General features: G+C 42.0%; 1 protein-coding gene across 1 annotated transcript in view; it reads right to left on the bottom strand.

The window, feature by feature from the left end:
• The window catches only part of bmp6 (bone morphogenetic protein 6), a 39,088-nt gene that overhangs the window by 2,312 nt on the left and 18,682 nt on the right, over positions 1-18,094 (bottom strand). The window contains exons 2-5 of the mRNA XM_034132487.1: positions 14,503-14,695; positions 11,050-11,198; positions 10,679-10,873; positions 912-988 (exon numbers count right to left, since the gene is read on the bottom strand). Of these exons, the coding sequence (XP_033988378.1) occupies positions 912-988; positions 10,679-10,873; positions 11,050-11,198; positions 14,503-14,695 (614 nt within the window). The remainder of the gene's footprint in view (positions 1-911; positions 989-10,678; positions 10,874-11,049; positions 11,199-14,502; positions 14,696-18,094) is intronic.

Below are 18,094 nucleotides of genomic sequence, written 5' to 3'. Positions count from 1 at the left end.
AGAGTATACTTGACACGAGTTGGTAAATGCAGTGTTAATCTGGAGTTGAGGACGCTGCTGCTCCTGTTTGTGATTCCTGTCTGTGGAATCGCTCAGGGAAGCAATACTTCTCCCCTCCTTCCTTCCTTCCTCTCTGCAACTCACTGTTTTGCTCCGTCAAATTCTCTGCATGTCTTACCTCCATTTAACTTGTTTTTGTGTTTTTATCTAGTGTACCTTCCTGTCTGTGTTAATAATCTCTCTACGTCTTTCTCTGCTCTGTCTGTCCAGCTCCCTTTCCTGTGTGTGTGTGTGTGTGTGTGTGTGTGTGTGTGTGTGTGTGTGTGTGTGTGTGTGTGTGTGTGTGTGTGTGTGTGTGTGTGTGTGTGTGTGTGTGTGTGTGTGTGTGTGTGTGTGTGTGTGTTGGCAGTCTCCCTCTAGATGTCAGTACTGTGTTAGAAGGATATACGTAACTGGCCTTCTATTTTCTTCCTCAGTCTGTCTCCTTTTAAAAACACACATGCACACACACACACACACGTCTAACCCTCTGCCTTGTAATAAGGATTTTTTTGTTTGCCTAAGTGTCATCAACATAGTGAAGTGTAGCGAAGTTAGGAAAGTGCTGAAAATGTGTGGCGCTAGATGCCTTTACCAAGAGACACCTCTGTGAAACACTCCTTTGAGAGTTGACCGAAAACCACAGTCACTTATATTATGTGTAGATTTACATAACCTATTTCCATATTGAACCTTTTACATTATTTTTTCTAAAATGATATTACATAAAGTAGTGAACCTAGCAGGCAGTTAACAGGAATTAGAATTTAAAAATCACCTTAGAAAGACAGTGTGGATAACAAATACCTTACATTTTACTAGACAAGTATTAGGACATGTAATAATGTTTAAAATAAGAAAAGTGTTGTTACCTGCCAGCCGAGCTCTCTGAAGCTGACGTAGAGCTCATGTCTTCTGCACGCCGTCTTCTGGTCGCTGCTGTTGTAATCTGCAACAGAACAACAGAACTCATCAGGAATATTGTAATTTCCCAAAATGTCTCTCTGATGAGATGGTAAAACACACTCAGCTGACACCCTTCCCTGGGTAAATGATACCCAATTAAACCATACCAAAGTGACTCATGACATTCAGAATGAGAGCAAAAGGACAACACTGTGCGCCTCATGTAATGCTCAGGGTGGAGACCGGAGCTCAGGCTCATTACAGCGGTCTCTGCGCTGTACGTGCCTCACATTCAGCCACTCTTAAATCGGTCTGGATGCATGCCTAATTGAATTCATCAGCATTCAAATATTGCTTGGCTCGAGCGCAAGTGGTGACCGAGTGACAACTGTGTTTACGGACCCTCCTGCCCTGCCGTTCCTTCTTAATTATCTCTGTTCCATTCTGCAGACAGTCTCAGGTATAGGTTGGGTTTTCACAGGGAGGTCATTGCTGGCACCGGTCACCACGCTGAAGTCCAGACGGTGACGGTGACACTGACTTTCCACTGACGCTCACTCTCTCCGTCCCGCCTCACTGATTTAATTGTTGTGATTATTTTTTCTTCAAAAACCTCCCAGACAAAGACACGGGGAAATGCTATAGCCCTGGTATGAGTGCTGTATTCTCAAAAGAGCTAACATATGACCCCTGTGGTGTTGTCCCATAACAACCATCCTATGACATACTAAGTTTGGCTTTTTAGTGTCCCCACGATGCCTTAAGCAACACTTCAGCCTTAAGCCTGTAAGTGATTTAAATTGTAGTTGGTTGCACATTCTTTCATTGCGAGGTTAGTTATAAAACTGTTAAGCAACTAAAACCTTATAGTGGTTGCCTATTTTTGTTGGGTTTTTTGTGTCACTTGTTATTAAGGTTACCATACTGGTTTGTGATCCCCAGGCTGCGGTCAAATTGTCTATTTTGCTTAGGAAGGAAATGTACCGGAAGTTTCTAAGTGGCAGCCATAATAAGAACTAGTCGAATACGGTTGACTGTCAGGAGAGGCGCTTCAATGCTTAGGGAACACCTGACCATCCTTTACTAAATGAAAGAGATAATACTGTCCCTCAATTCCCTGTGGCAGCTACATTTAAACAAAGCACTCTACAAATGTCATGTCAAATCTCTTCCTGAATCATAATGGGTTCTCCTTCACATCTTTCCCTGACCTCATGTCATTTTCCACCAAGGTCAAGGAAAAGCGGTTAGGAAAGGAAATGGGACGTATTTCTTTGACCATTCAACCGCATGTTTAGCCTAGTCCGGTTAACCCTTTGGATATTAAAGCTACAATCCACACTGCAAGGGAAAAAAACAATTTACAGCTTTGAGTCAATGTGTCAGAGGAACGAGCGAGTGAGTCAGACGGAGGTTTGTCACTCAGTCACAGCCACTCACCAGCTCACCTACAGCAGCCTTGTTTAGTCAGCTGCACTTGCACTTGCACACACACACACACACACACACACACACACACACACACACACACACACACACACACACACACACACACACACACACACACACACACACACACACACACACACACACACACACACACACACACACACACACACACACACACACACACACACACACACACACACACACACCACACACACACACACACACACACACACACACACACACACACACACACACACACACACACACACACACACACACACACACACACACACACACAGTAATTGAAATTAACCAGAGCTAGTTGCATAAAGATTTCATCATCAAATCAAATTTCATTTTGAACAGACGCACTGACCGCCCTGTCCAGACAGAGTGTTTGAGCTGGACTTGTCTCAAGTAAGTAAAAGAGACAGACAGAGGGAGGGAGAGCAAGTTGGATTTGTCACTTGGGTTCAGCTCAGATTGAAGTATACGAGAAGAGAGGAGCACTAATGCTGTCTGAGTTCGGGCTTCAGTTTCTACCATCCGCACCCAAAATGTGCATGTGTCGTAGAATACAATAACAATAGTTTATTTTTATGGCAACAGAACATAAATGTGTCATCTGATTAGACGGTTTGATTCTGTAAAAGACAGGAAATGGAAGCTGAGACTGGTCACGACAAACGGCTGCAGAGGGGGGTTAAATGTTCGTCAGTAACCATCAAATACAGTCAGGTGTTTCCCCAGTTTAAGGTTCCTTCCTTTACAATAGGAAGGGAAATTCACTGGGTGTCTGCCAATGTGGAAATACAAAGTTTATATATGTGTGTGTCTGTGCTCTGCATTCAGACACGTATGTTTGTGTACTGATGCTACCCATGGATACCGGACCACATGTGCTCGTCCTGCCTCCCTGTGGACGGACTGATCTGCCAGAGTCTCCAACAGCATTCAGATCTCACAGATTTACTGTATGCAGACCTCCACAAATGAGGAAACAGGCTGGCCTTGAACCAGTTGCTGTAGGATTGCACTGACTTTTCCTATAATCTTTTAAATAAAGAAAGAAATCCACTTTTTTTCGTGCATTGTCAGGCATATTTGCCGTGTTTACAGTATTTTTATACAGGAAACATCCAAGGACAGAAAAAGGCGAAAACACATGCGATTGAAAGGACTATTCTGATTGGCTGACCTGATATGAACTTGAGGTGTGTTTATAAAAAGAGGAATGGACACATTACAAAATTAAAGATTATAGGAAGATAGGGCTTGCACTTATTCAACGTGTAGAGATTTATGCGTGCGTATTGGAATATGGATCGCTGGGGTTTTAATATCTTTGAGCTTGTTATGCTTCCAAACACTAACATACACAAACTGCACACACCCATGTTACACACACCCACACACACCCCCCCCCCCCCCCCCCCCCCCCCCCCGCTTTACCCAGGTCTAGTTTATGGTGCATGACATTCAGCTTCGGGTCAAATACAACGCAGGGGGAATGAACTGCCTGCTCACTGGTTACACTGGTTACATTTGCTTGCTTTTGAATGAATAATGTTTACTAAAATATTGTAATGTTACGCATTCAAATAATATTTGTATTTGCCATATGTACAGCATAAGGTTTATTATTTAGCCTCATATTTATTTTTCCTCTCTTATCTCACACCCACAGATACACAACTCATTTTCATTGCACCGCTTGGCCTTCAAAGCCCTCGGCATTAACCGTCTGCGGGCTCTTTAGGAGGAATAAAGCTGATATTTACTGTGGGCTTTCATTGAGTGTAGAGGCCCAGATTTGTGGTGCCCATAAACCACATCTCTCCTTCCTGCCTGTAAAACGTAATGCCACACAGCTACCGCTGAGCGCCGGCTCCCAGGAGACTTCCATTCATATATTTTTCCTTCATGGATAGAAAACAGGGGTGGGAAGGAGAACACGCTCTACATATTATGCTTGTAGTTCTTATTTGTATACTACTACTCAGTGGCGGCCGGTGGCCTTTTTTTTTGGTGGGGCTCTTGACGTACCGTAAGTGACCTACCCGGGAAATGACCCCTTAAATGATGACTTCTGGTGATGTTAGAGGGGGGGGGGAAAGGAGAAATCGAGGCTTAAAAATATGAGAAGACTGATCAATACCTCCATAATCTTCAGTGTGGAAAATATTATTTATCAACCTGAACATCTACTACTTTACCAGGAATTTGTGTTCTCAGAACTGGTCTGTTTTTTTCTTTCTTAAAACTGTTCATGTTTTATGAACCAACACCTTCACCAAGTAGCTTTACAGTGAACTGCATGTGAGATATAAAATTAATAGCATCTTTTCAGTAGCATTAATTATAAATATTTAAGTGGTTCAATACAAGTCACTACAGCATTTCAAACTGAACTGTGAATAAATGCAATTTAAAAAAAATAACCACAGCACAAAATGTCATAAATTGTGTTTTTTCTTTGTTTCTCTGAGGATTATTTACAAACAGGTTTATTTACATATAGCAATAACTCAGAAATGAAAAAGCTACATCGTCTAACACGAACAACCAGTTAGCATAATGATAATATATGTGTTATGTACAATGTAACTGGCAAGGCTAGAGCAAGAAAGAACATAAAGTTTGCAAAAGGTTTAAATAACTTCAAGTATCTGTCTTCAGATTACGTGGAGGTTTTAGTCCGATGGGAAGCAGATTTTAAGCGACACCGAAGATAAACCAAAAATGTGGTGGAGCTGCAAACCGTGTAGTGTTGCTGGGACAGAACAGGAGCTATAACCGTTGGAAAATACATCACAGACAATGCAACAAACGTGGAGACAGAAACAATCACTTCTGTGATAAATGCCTACTTATTAATAAACTTCTAACAACCATGGGAAACCTCCTCTCTACATATAAAGTGATATCCAAGCATGGGAAACAAAAGACAGCATTTACCTGTTTGCATCCAGCTAGCCAAGCCTTTCTTGTGTACCAGCTACTTGTGAAGCCTCGTGTATAAATGTTGTCTTTTTCACGAGATTGCTGCGATATATTCAAATCGGGTTGGTCCGGTGCAAGGTCTTTAAGCAACAATTTATCTGCCAAACTTCTCCTTTCGAAAGGATTGGAGATTAGCTCTTGAACAGAATTAGGCGGGGACCGAGGTCCCGAGACTCCACCTGCACACGAAGCCATCCTCATCAACTACTGCGTCAACCGGATACGAGTCACTGTCCAAACTACTCACAGACTGCACTGGGCGCTGACATTGGCGCCCGGTGACCGTCATCTTTGACGACGCTGATTGGCTGAAATTATATTTTCGCGGCATAGTTTACACGTTACAGATAGCAACAGTCAGCTGCTGGTGGCTGCTGCTGCACTGGTTGAAGGCTCCTCTCTTAGCGCCCAGACGAGAGAAGGTACACGGGCAAGGCCAGGCAGGAAACATGTGACTTATCAGTAACTTTAGACATCGTAACACAATTTTAAACGAGATTTTATTGTAGATTATACATTTTACTGATACCAATTATATAATATTTACCTTGTTCATTAAAAATAAAAATAAAAACATATATATTTTTTTAAACATATTTTTTTTTTTTATTTTAATTTTAATTATTATTATTTTTTTTTTCAATATGGGAAGAGGTGGGGCGGCGCCCCTAGCGCCCCTATGGACCGGCCGCCACTGCTACTACTGACAACTATACTACACATTTTGGGAAATATAATAACTCGATACCACTCTACTGTCTCTACTCTATATATGAAACTAAAGCTAGCAGGCAGATAGCATAGTGACGTGCATTATTAGGACTTTGAATTTCAACATGAAGCAGGATTTCCTTTCCTAACACAGTGATGTGAATGGAGCCAGTGGCACTGAGCCATACTTTCACATTACAGTTTACCTAACAGTTTTTAACCTGGAAATGTTTCTCTGTGAGTAGACAAGCATCCATTTCACCATGTGACACTAAAACTCTCCAATAAAGCCAATTCACATTGAATTCATTGAGGTGGCCGCAGGGGAAACACTGCTCCTTACTGAACGTAAGCACTGAAGCTCTTTAACACCAAGACTTTCGATATACTGTACTGGCCTGATATTAACCCCTCATCACACTACCTGCCATTCATTAAGCCCTGAAAAACACTTCCCCCAGCCCTTATGTCAGAAGGAAAAGGCTATAAGTTATATTTATCACGTTATTCCAAAAACACAAGAATTAAATGGTGCCGATTCAGACATTATAGTCAGAGTGTTTGGTGTAGGAAGTGTGTGCCGCTGCGTATGTGTGTTTTAAAGAGTCATTTCAACCCCAGCGGGCCACAATATATCAAACCGCCTCACTGTGTATAATAAACTTTGCGAGAAAGATTGCAGCTTTCACAGTATCAATTACATGAAGTCCCATAGAGGTGGTGGTGACAGAAAAGTTATATATGCCCGAAGTTTAACATAAAATCTGGATCAGTAACCTAGAAGAAGGAGGGGGAGAGTCCCAAGAGGAAAGAGGCCATGAACAGTGACATGAAAGGAGAATGTCACTGTTGTCGCTCCTCTCTTTGCCCTCCCGCAAACCACTACCACTGAAGTTTATCTTTCTTCCTGTCTTTCATCACAGAGGTTATTAAACCCTGCGAGGGAGCTCCGCCATGTCTAATTACTCCAACGGTAAACAAAGGAGGTCGGGTGGGGAGGGAGAATGAGGAGGTGGAGGGAGGAGAGGAGAGACAGATGAAAAAACATTGCTGGCCGAGCGCCGTGTTATTATAATTCTTTAAGCGATACTGTTAGCGTGGTCAGTCTTTTAGCTGCGCGGCTAATGACTGGCTAGGTCTAATTACAGGCCTCCTGTGCTGTGCCGGGACGTGATATTCCTTCCCCGGATGGTTGTTAACTTCCCCCACAGCCAAAGCCCAACCCGACTCCCATTACCTCCCGACCTTCTTCAACCCACAAAACCCCAAATTACCTTTAAAGGTGTTGTATTGTTCTTTTGGCGAGCTACAAAGAAGCATTTTCCACATCAGGCACACCCAGAGGGGGCGGAAGCATGTTCTGACAAAACTACTCATCTGTCCAAAATACAAAATGGAATAAAAAAACAATACTAAAAAGACCAATTTACTCAATAATTAAGAAACCAAGACGTTAGCTTGCAAGTAGTCTGCTTTTGTGACCAAAATTTAAAAACAAAGATGATTTATTACACGTATAATACAACTATTATCTTAAAACTAATGCTGCAGAAATTTATTTGGCTGAATAAGTCTTATTTTGTCATCTGGAAGACATTTAATATCACATGTCCTTTCAAATCCAGCTTGCTTAGATTGTGAAAATTAGAAAATAACAAGGCCCATGGCCTCACAGGGAGTACAGTAGGGAAAATAAAGATTTAAAGGTTGTTAACTATCCTTAACAGACTGAAGTAGGCATTTTAGTACTTTATGACAAACCAAAGTATAGCGGCCAAATGTTTAAAATCGAAATGAAACTTGACAAAAATAGCTAGATCCACTGCATTGATTTACTGCTCAGTTCAGGAGTGTGCAATTTGGGCAGAGATGGGAAACTTTTTCAAAAGAGCAAAGAAAAGCCTCTATGTGAAAGTTGTGCACACTAGAGCAATTACAAACAAACACATTGCTGCCTTCCTGTCTTGGATCTCGTGTTTTCACAGGAAACAAATATCAGGGTGAATTATGGGTGAAAAACTCCTTTTAGATGGAGCTGTGGTGGCCTGAACTGATGTACTGTAGCGCTGTGCCAAACAGAAACTAGGGGACAACGTCCACATTTTTTTTCTCCCCATGAGCGCTCCACAAGACGGATGCTCTCCCCATCCATCCTGTCCTCCTCCCTGTCTCTGGAGTGAGTGATGCGGTATTGAAACCATATGCCCTCCTGAATTCCTCACGGATTCTCCCATCCCGTCCAATCCCAGCCATCCTCTGCTGGCCACGGACACTCGGCTGTCGCGAGGGGGGCCTCCCCGCTTCCTGTGTTGGATCTAAATATTTACACTCCCCGTCGTCCCGAGTGGCGAGGCGGAGAGGTCTTGATGTTTTGGGTTATGTAAAGTCCAATCTTCCAGGACGCATATTTAACAGTTTGTCCTTGTTAGAGCAGATTTTCAAGCAGATTCACTCCAGAGAAAGTTTTTTAATCCTGATTTAATCCAGGACACAAAAGCATACTACTCGCTAAAGAGAAGGTCAATTAGCTTTTTTATTTACTTAAATTATGACTTTATTTCCATTTAACAAACACGTGCCTTAAAGCGAGCAGAGACGATATTCGTTAGCCCAACGCTAACCCACATCATGAGCACATTGTGTGCACCTTAGCCCTCTGATTCACTTTGCACCCCACAATCAGAATCTTCTTTAAGACATCTTGACTTAAAGTCTGAAGACATCTCAAGCCAAAGACAGCTGGGTGGAAGAGAGTACAGGTCCGGGCCAAAACTGAACATGTGGTAGACTCTAGCTGTCCTGTAGCATAACAAATGATGAGTCTTTGTTCTCTGCCAGAGCTTTCATCTAATGCAATTACTGAGCACCAGCCCCACAGGAATTTGACTTGCAACCTGTTGTGTTAACCGCAGCGCACAGTAACCTACTGAGTAAGCGAAGGAGATGCTCTGAACAAACAGGAAGTAGAGCCAAGAAACCTCAGCGAGGGTTTTTCAGAGCGGTAGCGAGAACAAACCCAACTTGTCCCACAAATACTTCTGTACACCACGCAGATGGTAGAGCCATTAAACGGGGCAGCAGAAGAAGCAAAGCAAAGGTAAATCGCTTCCCCGCCAAGTGGGGCCGCTTGCAGCTGTGTGTCAGAGCACTAAGCTGTGTTTTGGCACAAGAGATCCAAATGTAAGCCGGCTCTGGACTAGATTTATCCAGTTTATTTCGGGTCGGACTTCAGTCGTTTTGGACTGAAAATCAATTCCAGTTAGCGACTTATTTTGGGCCAGTCTCAGCCACTGCAGTCAGATCAAATATATTCTTGCACATCATCGATCACAAGTCTCCCTTGGGACCAACAAGCAGGTGTGCAGATCTTAGGCTGTTTTGGGCCAAACCATTTTGGCTACCTGAAGATCAGCAGATACAACAATACTATGTGTACTATGATACCGCATGTTACATTTACACATCTTTCTGTTAATGGAATCCAGTCTATGGGTTTCTTACATAAATCTAGGTAGACTGATTTAGGTGTAGTACTTAAAATAAAAAGGGGTGGTTGCCTGCGCTAAACGTTTTATTTACGGCTGCATTCAAGGCTTTTCTCTGATATACAGTCGAGTCTAAGCTTTAAGCCACTAAAGCTTAATATGAACATAATGCTTCATCTGTCACATTAGCAAAGGGCCAGGCCAATATTAAGAGCAGGCTCCCTGAGCGTTAGCTTTATGTACTGAGCTAGTCACACAAAGACGCCTCACAGGAGCAGCTTAGCTTCAAGCACTGTAAAGTCTGGCCAGAATTACACAGCAGGTGAAAGGTGGTCGGATTAGGGTTTGATTTAATTTGAAAAGCTTGCCGAGTTCATAACATCGGGCTTATACCTGCTCATTACATCATCTGTCGAGTAGGGGAGTACTAATGAGGAAGTTCAGAGGATGAGGTCATCTGTCAAGATGGATTAGCTTCATTCGTCCTAAATTATTGAACTTCTCAAGTCCACTCATTGTGCCCGTGCCATCACGCAGCTGTCCAAAACTCTACTAGTATTTAAATTATTCCACAAAGCAAGTGGTCAAAAAGTCTTCAGTTCTTATCATACACACATTATTTAAACATTTTCCTCTATACTCTCTCCCTAACACCACCCATGCATCTCATACTCTATTTCTTTGTATTTTTAGATACAATCTCAGCCTGAAGATGTGCCACAGAAATCCCCTTCATAAGTAAACATTGAATATATTTCTGAAAAACACTATATTCCTTGCTTAAGATGCAGGTTTCGGGAAAAACTTCACTACCCTCCATCTTAACAGAGAAAGTACAGTAAAAACAGATTTTGGACATCCTTCCCTGGGCTAGGATTTTCATGTGACGGGGGCTGATTAGAGAGAGATCCGGATGAAGTCACATCCAATTCATCAAGTGTCTCGGAAAGGAATACTTCAAACATATGCTACGCATCTATTCATCTCAACAGGCCGGACATCAGTTACGTATGAGGGCAGTTTGGTGTCTCATTGTGTTCATGGTTGGATTCTTTGATGAGGTCGGTGAAGGTTCAGTGACTGACCTGCTGGGCCCAGTCTGGATCCCTCCTGCGGTTGCGTGGATCGGTTTCGGTTCTGCTGGCGACTTTTTCTGCCAGTGGAGCGGGAGTTGCGTATATGGACTTCACTGACTTTGAAGAACGCCACCATGAAAGGCTGCTTCTCCAGAGCACCGTCCCGTCCTACGAGGCCCGCCTCCTTGGTGCTGATGAACTGCCCTGTTTCAGAAGACAAAGCGCTTAAAACTAATTTTATCTTTACCAAAGTGGTTGTGTTGATTAGCAGAAGTTGCCCAAATTACATTATGTTTTCGTGGTTATTTTGACGATTAGGGGGAGGTCAATCCTAAAAGTTTCTTTAAAATGTGTATTTTGTTGTGATCTGCGGCCCTTACCACTGCTGGTCTCCACGCTGACCTGCAGGCCCAGATTGTGTCCCGGGTTCATCACCCACAGGTTGCTGGTGGCAGTGATGTCAAACTCCAGCCAGCCCTCCTCCGCCGCCCACAGCCTGCGGGACTCCAGCAGGAACAGGTCTGCCTCTCTGGGAGAACACGGGAGATGACACAAAAGATAAACAACTAATACGAGATAACAATAGAAATGTGTTTTGTGACCTGGTGATACTGTCAAGGAAAGTTGTTTTGGGAACACTTAGCAATCACATGTCATTCTATGAAAAAGTAAGTAGGAAAGAAGTCAACGTTACCAAGAATACGATTTAAGCACCGACTAATAGAGAGTAGAAGAGTTAGATTAACTAGTTTATCTGGTTATCCAAAGCTATTTGGATTTTTGCTAACCAGGTTAAGAATTATTTTAGGTTTTTAAGACTTTAACTTTTGATTCACTCGCAGGTAAAACTATAAGGTTGCAGGCAACAAACAACAAAACAAAAATATTACCCTAAGAGACATGAAGGGTGGATCCACATGAACATACTAGTTAATGCTGGCAAATAAACAAGAATGTAGGAAATGTAGGTTGGCGCATCCTATTTTATTGCTTAAGTTCATTAATCTACAGCATAAACTGTGGTACGGTACAGCGGTGTTACTGTAGCTCACTAGACGATGGATCTATCTCTTTAAGAAACCAGAGGACACACAGGAGCTGAAGGTTTGTATCAGGGTAACAGTATCATAACAACATGACAGAAAGATGGATGGCTGCACTTAACAGAAAATGCTGAGATACACTGTATCACACTCCACTTTGAGTCTGACCATACACTCTACCTCTCTGAGGGACAGGAGAAAAGGAAGGTATTAAATCTTTGGTATCAGGCTACATGTATGTTTATATCATTTACAATATTTTGTGTAAACAGATCAAGCTACATAATTGAAGAATATGTCGTGCAGGGGAAAAAAACGCGACTAGTGTAACACAATTGTGGACGAGTGAGTGAGAAGAGAGCACGGGAGTTGCAAATAACAGACAGAGTGTGAGTGATAAGAGGGCCTGTCCTCCCACTGTCCCATTACAGTAGTAATGACACAGCGTCGGATCTGTCGGCCGTCCTCCACAGCCGACATCAAAGCAGCGCAATCATCCAGGTGTTCGGAGAATGCCCCTGCAGTCATGCATCAGCAGCCCTTCTTTATTGGGCATTAATGAGAGTGTTTCTGACAGTTTCCGTATGAGCCACTATTTTCCCTCACGCACACACACAAACACACCCTCCCCCACTGCTAAGTTCACACGTTTGCCCCAGCAGGAGTCCGTGTACCCGTGTTTCCGCCTCATCGCTATAGCTGCTGTTGGGCTGACGAAGAACGGCAGGGGTCCATCAGAGAGCCGCCTGCAGGGCGAAGGCGACCGGGAGCCCACTGTAAAACTTCTTATTGACTGACTGCTTAAATGAACTGGAATAATAAGGTTAGAGGTGAAAGTTAACCTTTTTGCTACAATAAATCTCCTTTATAAGTCATGTCAGTGAATGCTGTTAAAAATGTAACGCAAGGTGGAAGAGTGTAGCTCACAGCTGGCCGGGTTATTCTTTGTGCTTTCATCTTTTAACACCTGACAAATGTGTAAGATTGTAAAAAGAATATGCACATCAGACATCAGGAGGGAAAAGATGCAGAGGTTTTCAGAAAAATTAGGATATTCAATTTTTGAGAATCAGAATGAAGGCATAGAAGGGAAAAAAGGAATTAAATCATCTGGTTACAGACGGTATAATAGCTGCTAAATGGGGATGGGTCAGTGAAAACAGCCTTTGCAAAAACCTGCCTTTTCTCAATACGATGACAGGCCTGACACATTTCTGGCATTGTAATCTCTCACATTCCTAGCCTACATTTACCAAAACCGCCCCAATCAAATGAAAAGTACAAAGGGTGTCAGGCTAATTAAGCGCTCTATCATTATGGCTTAGAGTCAAAACAGGAGTCAGGTTTTTACTGGAAGGAGGGGCACCAGAGAGTTAATAGGCTCCCAGCTGGGCCACTGCAGAAGGTACAGTTTTGCAAAAAGGCAGAAAATGGGGACAAACAACAACAATTGACTCAACAGAAGAGAAACCATCAAACCTTGGACGTTACATTCCAGTATCGAGGACAAGAAGATGCGAACATAAGAATGGAAAATGAGAACACTTCTAACTTTAATGTCATATAAAAGCTACTGATTTTGTCAGTGGATGCATCTTGAATTCAAAGCACAAACAAAGCAGCCGCAAATGTTCTCCACCTGATAGCACACCATCCAGGCTATAATTTACTTCAAGGTAAAAAAACAGTCCTGCAATAATACAGAAATCTGAGATATATGCACCCTTTAATCTCCAAATATCTCCCAAAATAAAAGGCTTTACCTCCAGGCTGGAGAGCACAAACCACCCATTGTAGGGATGAAGGAATGCAGCTGAAAAGTAGCTCTTGATACCCATAGAAACTTTTTGACAGACAGATAAATATACATTGCCAACATCTAAAGATACTTTGTGTAGCTACGGACCTTACAGAGGATCAGCTTTAGCCGAGGACTATAGTCTGAGAACATTTGGTTTGAGAGACCCCACCTTAAGGTGTTTTGTTTCTTGATGATATTCAGCTCAAAATAATATATTAATCAAGTTAAATAGCTCTTCATACTCAAAGATTTAAAGGAGAAAGATACTTTGATATGTATTCATTGAGAAACACAATATACAGGGCTATATAAGATGTTAGTCTAAAGTTGTATATCAGGAATTCTCTTCATGTTGGAGCTGGTTCTCGCTGGGCGGGCTTGGTAAAACACAAATATCATTCAGAAATCTTTCTGGATGTTTATCTGCCCCTGCAGACGTAATGTAAATGTTTGGCATGTATTAGCTGCGCACATTTGGGGGACGGGAGGATTTTGAAGCTGTGCTATTTCTGTTCCACGTGGTTTTGCTTGATTTGACAACATAAACATAGCGAGGGCCGAGTCTGTGTAACACGCAGGGAGAATGTTAGAGAGATAGAGAGAAACACAGGGAGACGCAACTTTATTATTTTCATATTCTTCAGCTTTTTTCTCAAATAATGAACTGGAACATGAATCTTCAGAAATATACTTAACATTTCACTCAATATGCTAAAGCTTTGTAAGATACCAAATACAGCTGCGTCCATTTAGAAGTATGAGTATGTTACAGATCATTTGATCATAACTTATTTTTTATAAACAAAGACTTATTTGCACAGTCAATGGTGAATCTGGACCGCCAGTTTCAAAGACGACAAGAAAAATAGTTTGATGTGGACAATCGAATCAAAAACTAATTTACGGAGTGATTATTGTGTGTGTGTGTGTGTGTGTGTGTGTGTGTGTGTGTGTGTGTGTGTGTGTGTGTGTGTGTGTGTGTGTGTTACCTGTCAGGGTGCTCCTTGACCACCTGGTAGACTTTGAGTAGCAAGGTGTCGTTGCGGAAGGCGCGGCTCACACACTCCTTGTAGAGGCGAAACTCCGCTGCGGTGATGGCCTCGCCCTCTGGGATCTGAGAGAGGTTGAACTTAAACTCTTTGTGGTGACTCCGCTGCGGAGAGAGCTCCCTGTCGTACTCCACTGTGGGATAGAAACACACACATGGGATCATTACATTGTGCACAAAGAGAAATGGACAGGAAAGATTATACATAGAGAAAATCACGACTTCTTCTGCCTAAAACCTCTGTTTTTTGTCTTTTGAAATCCTGCTTTGATTTCGTTTATACTATCAGATCAATAAAGTATTATCTACATTCTTTTCCTATGGACATCATGGCCTTCTTTGACCTTTAATGCCTTTCTAGCGGCTTGACTTGGCGTTTATCTTGTATTTTCTATAAATAGGATCAAATTTCATATTTACAAACAGTATTTAAGTGTAAACATACAGTGAGTGATAAGCGGATATCCTCCCAGACACTGAGCCGAGGTCGACCATAAAAGCCTTTAAAACGCTCACATGTGATTTATCCTTAAGGTCTAATAGGTTTGTGTGGCTTCCAGTTTCCCTAAATAAAGCCCTGTTATCATCAGTCCGGAGCAAAAGCCCATGGCGGCAGCAAGCTTAAGAGTCATTCTGCGACCACTTCTGACGGCGTGAAATGACAAAAACCAACAAATGTTCTCCCTCCTATACTTTTAAGTGCAATATGCGCCATAATGATAATGTGCTCTCTGGGGATTCAGTTCCTGTCTCAGCTGGAGGTTTCTCTCCCACAGCAAACAGTCTGCAGAGTCAGTCAGTGGATGGACACACAGAGTGAGAAGAGGGAAGTGAATAAAGAGCATTATGGGAAGAGCAATTAGAAAGTCTACAGAAATACCCAGGCAGAAACACACCGTAAAGGCTAACCCTACAAAAATTGAAATAGTATCTACTTAAACATACATCAGCACATTCATACTATTCTTAGTCCATGATTGGATCTTACCAATTTTAAGTTTGGTAAGGCGGCGGTTTCACCATCACTGTAAGAGTAGACTCACTGGGAACCAAAGCTAGATGTTAAAACTACTTCAGTTGTATCCCCTGCAGTGGGACCAAACTAAGATGATAGATGGATCGATAGATATGTACTTTATTGATCTCAAATTGGGACATTATTTTGTTGCAGAAGCAAAGTGTACAGGCATTGCATTTTCCCACATATTTACTTCTACTAGCCTGCACGATTTTGGTTGAATAAATAGTTTGACATTTTAGGAAACAATTTTTAGCTTTTGCCAAGAGTTCAAATGATAAGTATGCTAAATATGAAGATGTAGCTAGACGATGGTAAGCTGAAACATCAAGTTGCGCCACATACCAGGGGTGACATATTCAGACAGCAAGACATAAGTGTAGTTAGTCGAAGCTAAAACAATATTTTCAACATAACTATACGAGTAAGAGCGAATATTAAGATTCTTCCTGACTACAGATAACAGCACTACTGTACAGCAGTTTCATATACAGTATATTTAAGACAACGTAACTGTAAAAGGAGGCAGGGTGTGAATCCAATACTTTTTTACTTTATTTCATTTATTTTGAAGATTCATTTGAATACTTTGAGAGTCCAAAGGTTTGGTAAGAAGTGTTGTACCTGAGCCAGGCTTGTTAAAACTTTCTGGTAATTTTATGATGTCGGGACCCACCCAAAATGGACCAATGACACATTTAGTTCCCAGAGTCATATGCGAAGAGAAAATTGTGTTGATGTGAGAACACTGGAACCAATCAGACTCTCCCAAAAGTGCCAGCCCCACCTTGTACCCACACCCAGGAAGGTTAAAGCTCCCCTCATCCCCCGACATTTCCAAGTTACATACATGCTGAAGTTAAGTAAGAAACAGCACAGAAAAGACTTGGAGTGAAGGCGTGTCGTTCTAGCCTCACTCCAGTCTAATCCTGAAGCATATTGCTGTGGCTTGGTCAAAACAAATTACAATAATTGAAGCCTCTCAGTTTACGTCTGAGCCAGTGCTGTCTCTCTGCATTTCAAATGCTTTCCATCTTACTGTATATAAAGAACGAGATGTTATTCACATCAGTATCCCTGTGACTTCTATCAGATTTGACAGTGACCATCTCCTCATCGTACTCCACAAGCTGCCCACCCACACCACACACACACAGATGTTGCAGTAAGTGTGTGTGATAAGGCGTCTGCTCTTGTGTTGAAGGGTAGATACATCAGCTAAGCTTGTGTGTCTGTGTGTGGAGGCTTTAAGCGGAGGTCATGGTACTCTAAATGACTTTACAACACTCCCTTCAACAGCCCCGGGCGTAAAGACCAGCAGCTTGAAATTTAATATTCCCCGTTTCAGAATCTACTGACTCTTTGGCACGAAAGCTCTTTGATAAACGGACGATGGTGGTGAGAAGGTCAGAAAGAGTTTCACAAGTATCAAATGTTTATTACATCTGCTGCAATGCACTGTATGGTACATGTACAATATATCAGGCACTTGACATTACTGGCAATCATAAATCTTTATCAGATTGGTTATTTATTAGGAGGACTCTACTATTGGTTGCTGTATGGGGAGTATAGAATGCAATGGTTTTGGATCTTGGCCAATACTAGGGACTAAAGTCAGTATATCTCGGCCTCTGTTGCTTCAATTTTGAACATTACTCTTTATTATCACTCATTACCCCCATTTTATGGAAACCAAATAAGGAATTGCTAGAGCTCCCCTTCATATTGGAATTATTCAAAAGTCACATCCAGGCCCTGAGTGTGTTTTGCCACCTTTGTTGTTCTTCTTCTTTGGCGGTTTGAGAAATTCCCATTCCCAACCAGTATGCTAGCCAAGCTGTTAATAACAACTATTGTTGTTAACGCAGCATTAATACACTCCTCTGACTTCTTAACACAACACAAACATAGATATCCAGTTTAGCTTTGTTCTTCCAGTAAGCAGTGAAGCAGCAAGGGAAACTAAAAGGGCGTTAACAGCCTTGTCCGAGAATTAAATCAGCAACTTTTTAAACTTTGTATTTCCTGCAAATATGCAACAAAATACACTACAATCATACACGACAAGTGAAAGACATTGTGCCAAAGCAGAAACATGTTTTCTTTGAGGTGGAAAAATGTATCCACTAATTTCATTCAGCTTTAATGAAATTCACAGGACGCATTTCTTCTTGAATTTATTCCCCTCACATCCTAACAAAATCTCAAGGCACTCTTAAGCTCCATGAACAACTCACTGGCCTGTTCAATTAATCTTTTCTTCCTTAACTCAGAGTGGGGAGTAGTTTTGAGCAGCTTCCAGATGAAGACAAACAATTAAAACTATGAAATATGAAGACAGCCACAGTCTCACATTATCATACACTTTATCACCGCAGTCCTCTGCAAGATTGCCTGAGAGCCACAGTGTAGCGGCTAAGTAGCATTCCAGCTGCTTCTCCACCTTCTCGGCTTGAAATTCGATAAAAATCCACTGAGATTTCACATCTAAAATCAAAGCGAGGTCTTCACA

This window comes from Trematomus bernacchii, unplaced genomic scaffold, assembly GCF_902827165.1.
Source record: "Trematomus bernacchii unplaced genomic scaffold, fTreBer1.1, whole genome shotgun sequence".
NCBI lineage: Eukaryota > Metazoa > Chordata > Actinopteri > Perciformes > Nototheniidae > Trematomus > Trematomus bernacchii.
Note: the sequence above shows the minus strand (reverse complement) of the source record. Positions and strands in the feature narration are given on the sequence as shown.